Source organism: Manis pentadactyla, chromosome 8 (genome assembly GCF_030020395.1).
Source record: "Manis pentadactyla isolate mManPen7 chromosome 8, mManPen7.hap1, whole genome shotgun sequence".
NCBI lineage: Eukaryota > Metazoa > Chordata > Mammalia > Pholidota > Manidae > Manis > Manis pentadactyla.
The window spans coordinates 50239540-50251570 of record NC_080026.1 but is presented as its reverse complement, the minus strand read 5'-3'; the positions used below and the strand labels follow the sequence as shown (position 1 = coordinate 50251570).

The following is a 12031-nucleotide window of genomic DNA, read 5'->3' as shown; positions in this document are numbered from 1 at the left end:
GGCATGAGTCTTCCCAAGAGTGCTGATGTTGGAAGTTCTTTTCCATATCGTATCTTAGTTCATTTTCGGGGTAAGCAAATTAGGCTTTGATCCTCTGTACAAACACAAACAGACCCTTTGCCTACACTTTTATATGCCCTTTATATCATTGTGTAGAACTCATTGGAGGTCACCACACAGGAACTGCTTTTTTTATTTTTTTTATCATTAATCTACACTTGCATGATGAATACTTTGTTTACTAGGCTCTCCCCTATACCAGGTCTCCCCTATGTACCCCTTTACAGTCACTGTCCATTAGCGTAGCAAAATGTTGTAGAATCACTACTTGTCTTCTCTGTGTTGTACAGCACTCCCCTTTCTCCCAACCCCCTATGGATGCTAATCTTAATACCCCCCTTTTTTCTCCCCCCCATTATCCCACCCTACCCACCCATCCTCCCCAGTCCCTTTCCCTTTGGTACCTGTTAGTCCATTCTTGAGTTCTGTGATTCTGCTGCTGTTTTGTTCCTTCAGTTTTTCCTTTGTTCTTATACTCCACAGATGAGTGAAATCATTTGGTATTTCTCTTTCTCTGCTTGGCTTGTTTCACTGAGCATAATACCCTCCAGCTCCATCCATGTTGCTGCAAATGGTAGGATTTGCCCTTTTCTAATGGCTGAGTAGTATTCCATTGTGTATATGTACCACATCTTCTTTATCCATTCATCTATAGATGGACATTTAGGTTGCTTCCAATTCTTGGCTATTGTAAATAGTGCTGCGATAAACATAGGGGTGCATTGGTCTTTCTCATACTTGATTGCTGCATTCTTAGGGTAAATTCCTAGGAGGTCAATTCCTGAGTCAAATGGTATGTCTGTTTTGAGCATTTTAATGTACCTCCATAGTGCTTTCCACAATGGTTGAACTAAGTTACATTCCCACCAGCAGTGTAGGAGGGTTCCCCTTTCTCCACAGCCTCACCAACATTTGTTGTTGTTTGTCTTTTGGATGGCAGCCATCCTTACTGCTGTGAGGTGATACCTCATTGTAGTTTTAATTTGCATTTCTCTGATAATTAGCGATGTGGAGCATGTTTTCATGTGTCTGTTGGCCATCTGTATTTCTTTTTTGGAGAACCGTCTGTTCAGTTCCTCTGCCCATTTTTTAATTGGGTTGTTTGTTTTTTGTTTGTTGAGGTGTGTGAGCTCTTTATATATTCTGGACGTTAAGCCTTTATCGGATGTGTCATTTTCAAATATATTCTCCCATACTGTAGGGTTCCTTTTTGTTCTATTGATGGTGTCTTTTGCTGTACAGAAGCTTTTCAGCTTAATGTAGGCCCACTTGTTCATTTTTGCTGTTGTTTTCCTTGCCCGGGGAGATATGTTTAAGAAGAGGTCACTCATGTTTATGTCTAAGATGTTTTTTCCTATGTTTTTTTCCAACAGTTTAATGGTTTCGTGACTTACATTCAGGTCTTTGATCCATTTTGAGTTTACTTTTGTATATGGGGTTAGACAATGGTCCAGTTTCATTCTCCTACATGTAGCTGTCCAGTTTTGCCAGCACCATCTGTTGAAGAGACTGTCATTTCCCCACTGTATGTCCATGGCTCCTTTATCAAACATTAATTGACCATATATGTCTGGGTTAATGTCTGGATTCTCTAGTCTGTTCCATTGGTCTGTGGCTCTGTTCTTGTGCCAGTACCAAATTGTCTTGATTACTATGGCTTTATAGTAGAGCTTGAAGTTGGGGAGTGACATCCCCCCTACTTTATTCTTCTTTCTCAGGATTGCTTTGGCTATTTGGGGTTTTTGGTGTTTCCATATGAATTTTTGAATTTGTTCCAGTTCATTGAAGAATGTTGCTGTTAGTTGCATAGGGATTGCATCAAACCTGTATATTGCTTTGGGCAGGATGGCCATTTTGACGATATTAATTCTTCCTAGCCACGAGCATGGGATGAGGTTCCATCTGTAAGACTGCGTTTGCTGTGTCCCACAGAAGTTGTGGCTTAGTGTTGTTGTTGTCGTTTGTTTCCGTATATTGCTGGATCTCCATTTTGATTTGGTCTTCGATCCATTGATTATTTAGTAGCGTGTTGTTTAGCCTCCATGTGTTTGTGAGCCTTTTTTCTTTCTTTGAACAGTTTATTTCTAGTTTAATGCCTTTGTGGTCTGAAAAGTTGGTTGGTAGGATTTCAATCTTTTGGAATTTTCTGAGGCTCTTTTTGTGGCCTAGTATGTGGTCTATTCTGGAGAATATTCCATGTGCACTTGAGAAGAATGTGTATCCTGTTGCTTTTGGATGTAGAGTTCTGTAGATGTCTATTAGGTCCATGTGTTCTAGTGTGTTGTTCAGTGCCTCTGTGTCCTTATTTATTTTCTGTCTGGTGGATCTGTCCTTTGGAGTGAGTGGTGTGTTGAAGTCTCCTAGAATGAATGCATTGCATTCTATTTCCTCCTTTAGTTCTATTAATATTTGTTTCAGGTACGTTGTTGCTCCCGTATTGGGTGCATATGTATTTATAATGGTTATATCCTTTTGTTGGACTAAGCCCTTTATCATTATGTAATGTCTTTCTTTGTCTTTTGTTACTTTCTTTATTTTGAAGTCTGTTTTGTCTGATACCAGAATTGCAACATGTGGTTTCTTCTCTTTGTTGTTTGCTTGAAATATCTTTTTCCATCGCTTGACTTTTAAGTCTGTGCATGTCTTTGGGTTTGAGGTGAATCTCTTGTAAGCAGCATATGGATGGATCTTGCTTTTTTATCCATTCTATTACTCTGTGTCTTTTGATTGATGCATTCAGTCCGTTTACATTTAGGGTGATTATTGAAAGGTATGAATTTATTGCCATTGCAGGCTTTAAGTTTGTATTTACCAAAGGTTTAGGGTTAGCCTCTTTACTATCTTACTGTCTAACTTAACTTGCTTGTTGAGCTATTATAAACGCGGTCTGATGATTCTTTATTTCTCTCCCTTCTTATTCCTCCTCCTCCCTTCTTCATATGTTGGGTGTTTTGTTATGTGCTCTTTTTAGGAGTGCTCCCATCTAGAGCAGTCCCTGTAGGATGCCCTGTAGAGGTGGTTTGTGGGAGGCAAATTCCCTCAACTTTTGCTTGTCTGGGAATTGTTTAATCCCTCCTTCATATTTAAATGATATTCATGCTGGATACAGTAGTTTTGGTTCGAGGCCCTTCTGTTTCATTGCATTAAGTATATCATGCCAGTCTCTTCTGGCCTGTAGGGTTTCTGTTGAGAAGTCTGATGGTAGCCTGATGGGTTTTCCTTTGTAGGTAACCTTTTTTTTCTCTCTGGCTGCCTTTAATACTTTGTCCTTGTCTTTGATCTTTGCCATTTTAATTATTATGTGTCTTGGTGTTGCCCTCCTTGGATCCCTTGTCATGGGAGTTCTGTGTACCTCTGTGGTCTGAGAGGCCATTTCTTCCCCTAGTTTGGGGAAGTTTTCGGCAATTATTTCTTCGAAGACACTTTCTATCCCTTTTTCTGTCTCTTCTCCTTCTGGAATTCCTATTATGCGTATATTATTCCTTTTTGATTCGTCACTCAGCTCTCTTAAAATTCTTTCATTCCTGGAGATCCTTTTATCTCTCTCTGCATCAGCTTCTCTGCGTTCCTGTTCTCTGTTTTCTAGTCCATTAATGGTCTCTTGCATCTCGTCCATTCTGTTTTGAAGTCCTTCCAGAGCTTGTTTTATTTCTGAATTCTCCTTCCTTAGTTCTTGCATATTTCTATGTAAGTCCATCAGCATGGTTATGACTTTTGTTTTGAATTCTTTTTCAGGAAGACTGGCTAAATCTATCTCCCCAGGTTCCTTCTCAGGGGAAGATGTAGTAGATGCCGAAGCTGTCTGGGTTAGTCTTGTCTGGATCATATTTTTTTGCCTTTTCATGTTGACAGGTGCTATTGACTGTCAGCTGGGAGGGCCAAAATTTTCACTTGCTACTGCCGTTTCTTTACTGGGACAACTGCGACCCCTAGTGGCTTGTGTTGGTAATTGCGTGTAGACTGGGTCTTTGTGTCTTGCCTGGCGGGAATGGAGGAATTTCCCTTTCTGTGGGCGGAGTTTGTCTCAGGCTGCCTCTCTGCTTTCGCAGCGCCCGGAGGGGTAATGGATGGGGGGGCTGTTTGGCTGTTTACCTCCATGAGGGGTCTCAGAGCTGTTGCCCAGGGGGTTAGTCCACCCTGTTTTCCCTGTAATTTCCAGCTGCTGGACTATGACCTGTGTTGTTTCCGTCAAGCTGTTAAGTCCCTGTCCCTTTAAGACTTTCAAAAAGCCCCCTCTTTTCTTTGTCACAGGGGCATCAGCTTCAGCACCCGCTCAGAGATCTTGCTGCCCTGTTTCCCCAGTATCCAGGGCCCCCCGCCCACGCACTGTGTCTGTGCTCTGGTGCGGGTGGCTGGGGCTGGGTGTTGAGCAGTCCTGGGCTCCGTCTCCCTCCCGCTCTGCCTATTCTTCTCCCGCCGGGAGCTGGGGGGAGGGGCGCTCGGGTCCCGCCAGGCCGGGGCTTATATCTTACCCCTTTCACGAGTCCCTGGGTTCTCGCTGGTGTAGCTGCAGTCTGGCCACTGTCCTGCGTCTTCTGGTCTCTCTTTTAGGACTAGTTGTGTTTGTTGTATTTTCAAAAGTATATATGTTTTTGGGAGGAGATTCCCACTGTCCTACTCATGCCGCCATGTTGGCCCCGCCTCCAGTCCTTCCTTCAGATTTAAATGATAATCTTGCTGGATAAAGTAATCTTGCTTCAAGACCATTCTGCTTCATTGCATTAAATATATCATGCCACTCTCTTCTGCCCTGTAAGGTTTCTGCTGAGAAGTCTGATGTTAGCCTGATGGGCTTTCTTTTGTATGTGATCTTATTTCTCTCTCTGGCTGCTTTTAGTCGTTTGTCCTTACCCTTAATCATTGCCATTTTAATAAATAAATGTCTTGGTGTTGTCCTCCTTGGGTCCCTTGTGTTGGGAGATCTGTGCACCTCCATGGCCAGAGCAACTATCTTCTTCCCCAGATTGGAGATGTTTTCAGCAATTACCTCCTCAAAGATACTTTCTATCCCTTTTTCTCTGTCTTGTTCTTCTGGTACCCCTATAATGCAAATATTGTTCTGTTTGGATTGGTCACACAGTTCTCTCAATATTCTTTTATTCTTTGAGATCCTTTTTTCTCTCTGTGCCTCAGCTTCTTTGTATTCCTCTTCTCTAGTTACTATTTCATTTATTGTCTCCTGCACCATGTCTAATCTGCTTTTAATATCCTCCATTGTGCTCTTCAACGATTGGATCTCCAACTGGAATTCATTCCTGAGTTCTTGAATATCTTTCCGTACCTTCATGAGCATTCTAATGATTTTTATTTTGAACTCCCTTTCAGAAAGATTAATGAGGTTGATGTCATCTTTCTCAGTAGTTTTATTAATAATTTTACTTTGAACCTGGTTCCTTTGGTGTTTCATATTTGTATATGGCATCCCATAGTATCCAGAAGCTCCAATCTCTGGAGCTGCCCAGCCCTTGAAGCAATTTCAGGGGTCTCAGGAAGTGGTATTGGTGCCTGGGGGGAAGAAAGAGCTGTTTCCTACTTCCCGGCTGCTATGCCTGTCTCCAGTGCCTGAACCAGTGGACTGAGAACACAGGTATATGCCTCTATGCTTTGCATTTGTAGTTGGTGTAGACAGATCTTTTCTCTGGCTGGCCTAATGCCATGGTAGGGTTTGCCAGTTTGCGAGCCAGGTGGGCTGGCTGGGAGAAAGTCGCAGTAGGCTGCATATTATGGAGGGAGTCCTTGGAGCTGTGTAGCCAGCCAGGGACCTGGAGCACCTGAAAATCGTGAAAGCTCCCAACCTGCTGGGCAGAGTGCACCCAGACAATTTTGTCTACCTGTCCTTTCTCCTGAGCAGTAAGCTCTGTGCAATGCTTGCCCCTTTAGCAGCCCTCTTGCTGTTAGGAAGTCTCTCAGACTGCCCACCTTTCTTATTTTCCCAGAGCAGCCAGATATGGATCCCTGCTGTCCACAATTGGCTGGAATCTCAGTCTCTCCAGGAATTCTGCCTGTCTTAGCTTTCCAACACCCTAAATCACGAGAGTACCATGCAAGCACCATGAAATGTAGGTTTGTGCTCCCAGAGCAGATCTCCAGAGTTAGGTATTCAGCAGTTCCAGGCCTCTACTCCCTCCCCACTCCATTTCTCTTCCTCCTGCCAGTGGGCTGGGGTGGGGGAAGGGCTTGGGTCTTGCCGGGCCACAGCTTTGGTACGTTACCCTGTTCCATGAGGTCTGCTCTTTTCTCCAGGTGTATGCAGTCTGGTGCAGTCCTCTTTTCTGTTGCTCTTTGAGGATTAGTTGTATTAATTATATTTTTGTATTATTTATGGTTTTAGGAGGAAGCCTCTGTCTCATCTCTCATGCTGCCATCTTTAATCCTGCCCTGCTTCCTGGGTTTTATAATGTGTCTTTTATGGGGATTTATTTGGTTCCCTCCCTCCCATTTTGTCTCTTACATCATCCTTTGGATCTGCATTGCTTCCTGCCCTTGAGCCTCTGTGCCCAAGTTGGTGTTCATCATTCTTCCCATGAGTGAGAAAAACCCAGGGTGGGGCCAAAACTATAATGTAAATGATTAAATAATGATATTGGATGGCATCAGGGCCTTTAGCAACAAGGTTTTCCTTAAGTGCATATGCTCTAAAATCGGGAGGATCCCAGTGACCTGTAATTTTCTTATTAGTTCATGCTGAACTGCAAAAGGGATTGGCCTAGTGGAGACAGGGTGGTTTCTGGATGGGACTAGGGAGAGACTGAGTGGAGAGGGGGAGGCCTGCTGTCCTCCATTCTTTCTTCTTGCTCATGTCTGTCTAACTGCCTACTCTAACGTGTTGATTGATCATAATGATGTCAGCAGTAAAATGGCCTTGAAAGTAATTTTCAGTGATTTCCCTGGGAATGTAGAATTGGAAGAGCCTAAGCAGAGCTTAATTACATAACATAAAAAAATGTGGTATTTGAGAGGCTCTTAGATTCTTTTTGGAAAGGGAGAGGTTTTTAAAGGAAAGAAAGCAGGGGATTTTAGGAGGAATAATGTGCCATTTGTAGCATGCTGTGAAACCTTTCCTCTTTCCAGGGAATTTTCAGTAAAATCTCCATCTCGCTATGGCCTGGTGAGGTTTATGGGCTTTTTTGGGGGCATGAGGAAGTGCCAGGTGGTCATTCACAGGACCTATTCTCACTTGGATTGCAAACTAAACACTAATACTCATGTTAACTTCAATTCTAACTTACTGCCTTCTCTTAATTTCAACATTATGAAGCCAGTGATGTAGTCCATATTTGTGAGGATAAACTAAAGAGTAATATCTCTTCCTATTGTGGCAAGTCAGTTCTTTTCCAAGTGAGTTTTCCCATTATCCATATATAATCTTTTCTCTCTCACCCTTCTCCCTAACATTCTCTTCCCAATGCCTTGAATAGCCTTGAGGTTTTTTTCAATTTATCCTTAATCTAATTTGAATGCTATCTTCCCCATGGATATATAACCTGCAATATTAATTAAGCTAAGCAATCCAACTGCCACAGCAGATAAAGCCCCAAATCTCAGTGGTTAAATGTATCAGAGGTTTATTTCTCACTCATATGTCTATTTTGAGTATACAAGGCCCTTGTTCCACAGAGCAGCCCAGGAATCCAGGGTGAAGGAAGTTCTTTCATCTGAAAAAAAAAGCTTTCAGCCAACTAAAGAGAAGAGGGAAATGGAAGAGGCTAGTTTGTAGTTGTCTAGGCTTAGAAGTGACACAGGCCACTTCTGCTCAAAGTCAGTTGGCCAAAAGTAGTCACATGGCCCCAGCCTTACTGCAAGGGAAGCTGGGAAATGTAGGGGAACACATGGAATGTTTGGTAAGCACTAACTCTATGCTACCCCTACTCATAAAAGTGGTGTGAAGCCCAAGTTGTATTATAATTCAAACAATATTTGAATATAATTTATGTATTGCTAGATGCTAATCTATTCCCATGAACATTTGATAACTTTTACTCCTTCTTTATCAAACTCTCAAACTCACTCTCTAGCTTTAGCCTAAATATTTTAGACCAGAAATATACAGACATGTTAAGAAAAACTGATGGAGGCTGTCAATGGCCCTATCCCACTTTTTCATTTTTTTCAACTTGTCTGTACATTGTTTGATGTTCTTCACAACTTCTTATCAAGAGTTTCATGTGGAAGTGTGAAACTTACCTGTTTCCAAATAGGGAACTGACTTTGTCTGTTATCTATCTAGTACCATCTTATTTAATTACTCGTTTATTTATTTATATTTGTTTGTGGACTTTTCCCCCAATAAATAAAAGCAGGTCAGTGATGGTAAGAATTCTTTAATTTCTATTTGTCAGTGACAGTTTCCTCTTTTCTTTTTTTTTTTTTATAATTCAGCATTCTGTTTTAGGAACAGTCTTACCTGGAGGATGCACTGTCAGATAAGACCATAGTAGAGGACATGACTGCGCTCTGCAGTCTACAGACCCAGCTGTGTTCTGGGTTGCAGCATAGACAAGACCACTGGGTTTCTGAGGTCCTTCAGGGAGGTGCACTGATAAAAGGGTCTCACTGTTTATGAGGCTATCTTTGTTTTCATCTTGGGACACCCAGAGATCCCTTTTTATCCCAAAAGAAAAGAATTGAACTTAGGAAGTACCAGAGAACCTGCAATGGTCCATGGTCCAAGGAGAGAACTAGAAAGTTATGTGAGGACCTACAGAGTGGGACAATTCAATGGATCCCAGTGATTCTTCTTGTTTCTTGAGTGGATTGAACAGAATTGACCTGACTTTCACCGTGATGTCTGTGCTAAGATCCTTTGTCACTGGTGGAAATATCCCTCTTCCTTTTAGAAGCAGTACACCCTTCTGTGGCTCCTTGCCTGGTCACACCACTGGCCCCATGGTATTAACCCAGTGGGATATCATGAAAGGAGACTTCCCTTAGCCTTTCTCCCTCCCTCTTTCCTCTGTTCTGTGAGGGGTTTTTGTGTTTTGTTGAAGGAAACAGCCCCTCAAATGCCTTCCTCTGGCCTTAAAGACCAGATGCACAGGAAGATCAGATTAGGCTATGGAGAAGGGATAATAGAAAATGGAGAGGCTCACTCTAATATAGCTTTTGTTCTGTGGGGTTCCTGCCTACAAATAAATGCTGATCATCAGGCAACTAATACCAGTGTCTGAAAAAGAGAAAGACTTAAAAATAAAAAAGATAAAAAGACAGCAGCTCTTTCTCCTCAGGTATTACCTCTGGGAAGAGTTAAAAACTAATAAATTTTGAAATTTTGCCCAGTTTAGGCTCAATACATAGTCCAAAAATGCATTCAGATTTAAAACAAAAGATAATCTTATAAGCAAATGAATTCTTTCTTTCTTGTCTCTTCTTTAGGCTTTTCCTCCAAATACCATCACTGTATTTTTTTACTGCAGTGCAGTGACTATATTCTTCACAGTAATCAAATTTGTCAGTTATCGCCTACACCTCATGTTTGATAAAGGAGAAGTAATTCAGCAAAAGACCTCCAGAAAGAAAGAAAAACCAAATAAAGACAACGAGACCAACAGTGAACACATAACTAATAACAAAAATCCAAGGTAATACTTTAATTAATGCATCAGTTAATAATTTTAATATTTTAACTTTGATTAAAGTACTTTTCATTATCTCTTAGTTGTTTATGAAAATATGCCAGTACAGGTAAATACAAATACGTACATTTTTCTTATATTTAAGCAAACACTTAAGCATTAAATTGATAGATTGTCAAGATGGCTTAACTATTATATTATGACCTTATACTATGCTCTTGGATTCATTTCCATAAGGCTTAGCACAGCAAAATATTTTATTTCAGTATTTTTATGTTACCATTTAAAAGCTTAGCACATACTGGAGTATTTTCAGAAAGAACATTTATATTTGTTAATATGAAAGTAATACATTGCACAGAACTAAAATGTTGAGAGTAATTCTTGAGTAAGCATTGTCACTGTTCTTGCCTTGATTTCTGACAGTACCTTAGGAAAGCACACCTTATTTTAAAGTAATGTTATTACTCTCTTTTAAAAATAAAATCTGCATATAATGAATATGACAAAATAGAATCTAGGAAAAAAATTGTTTTGGAACTAATACCAAGAGTCATAGTTCTATTTGATAACATCACTGCTTTCTTGTTTCTCATGCTTTAAGCAGTAATAGGCAGATTAACAATGGCAAAAAGGAAGAAGCCCATAGAAGCCTCTCTACACCTCCCCTCTGCTGCAGCTCCAAAGGGCCGAGCCTGAGCTCTCATCACTCTTCTGGGCTCCTGGTGAGTGGGCTGTTTCTATTCCGCTCCTCCTGTTGCTGTGGTGGTGCTGATCGTGCCCAGAACTGGCCTGTGTAGTGGCAGTTACTTGCACACTGGTTGTAAGTACTGGCCCTTGTGTTTGTGGCTGTCGCATCCCAGAGAGTGGAAATGGCTTGAGGGGTACTGGACCGTAAGGTAAACACCCAGTCGTGTTCTGGAAGTGCATTCACCACGGTTCTGCTGCCACCTCTCCCTGCCAGACCTGCCAGTCTGGCCAGAAGACCATTCACAGACCTGCTCCCCTCTTCTCTTGTCTGTCATTCATTTAAATAAGCATCTTTGTGATGCCTTTCCCCTGGAATCAACTCCCCTGTCCACATTAAATCATACTTGTCTCTTGGAAAGTCCATTAATCATCTTTTTTCCAGATTGACGTTACTAGGCTCTATTCACTCATTTAAAGTAGCATGTCATTCCTTCTTTTCACTTTCTTCATTATCAAATTCCTTTTCATCACAGCACAGTGGCCTTGGTTAGATGTCTATATGTGCATATACTTTATATTCATTTTTGCTACCCATTGTGTTAGAAGCTTGAACAGAACAGACACTATATTGTCCCATATGCCATTTAGAAAAACAGTGGCTGCTGACTGCCTGAAACTGGGCAATAAGCTGAGTCATTATTGATTTTTGTTCTTTCCTTTATTTAGGAGTTGCCAGTGCAGGAAACAGTGGAAGATCTCAAAGGTAGAGTATTTATTGTCATCATTTAACATTTTATCACAGCATTATCCTCTGTGAAATGAAAAATAATTTTTAGAGATCAGAGTGCCAGTGAATTAATTCAATATAAGAACCATACCTAAGACTGCATAGTTACATGTTAATGTCATTTGTTTAACTCTAAATTTTAATTATTTCTCATCAGAATTTGCATATCATGTCTACATTCACATTGTGATTTTTTTATTGATTGTATTTCATCGCCGTTTCTCCAGTCTGTGCCTCATTTCATATGATTCATTTATAGCAGATATAAATTAGGATAAATTCATCATTGACATGCAAACTTTTTTTTGTAGTGCTTACATTGAAAAATGACAGAGGGAATTATATTGCTTTCTATATATCTGCATTTCTTTTGAATTACAAATTTTTTTCTGGGAGCTTTCTTTTAACCCTCCAAATTTTTGTTTCACTTTTTTTCTAAGATTTCATTTTATTGTCTTTTGACTACTTTCAGAAGACTTAGAAAATAACTTTTGGAGGCCTGAATTAACCCCTTTTTTCCTCTACAATTCTATTTTTTTTCAATGTTACTACAAATAGAAATTTATGTTCTATTTAAATTTTGAAAATAGCACAAAATTTCATTTTCTGGAAAACAACTGAAATTAGTGCCATGGCTCTGAGAACCTAAAATGAAGTTTCTTTTTTCATCACTCAGCTAAATTCCATAATAATAATATATGAAGGGTTATCTAAATTCTTTTTACTGTATTACTATACCTGAAATGAAATATGCATTACTTAGGTCTCAAAATTTTAATTACAAAGTTTCATAACAATATTATTTTATGTCCACACATGTGCACACACACAGACACACACATTTTCCCTAAAATTAAACTACATATTCTTTCAGATGAGATGTACTATTGCTATGAACACCATAACTTTATTTTCAATGTCT

General features: G+C 40.3%; 1 protein-coding gene across 1 annotated transcript in view; it reads left to right on the top strand.

The window, feature by feature from the left end:
• The window catches only part of PCNX2 (pecanex 2), a 388374-nt gene that overhangs the window by 36030 nt on the left and 340313 nt on the right, over positions 1–12031 (top strand). Inside the window, exons 2-4 of the mRNA XM_057505727.1 lie at positions 9433–9638; positions 10237–10357; positions 11049–11085. Coding sequence (XP_057361710.1) covers positions 9433–9638; positions 10237–10357; positions 11049–11085 — 364 coding nt within the window. The remainder of the gene's footprint in view (positions 1–9432; positions 9639–10236; positions 10358–11048; positions 11086–12031) is intronic.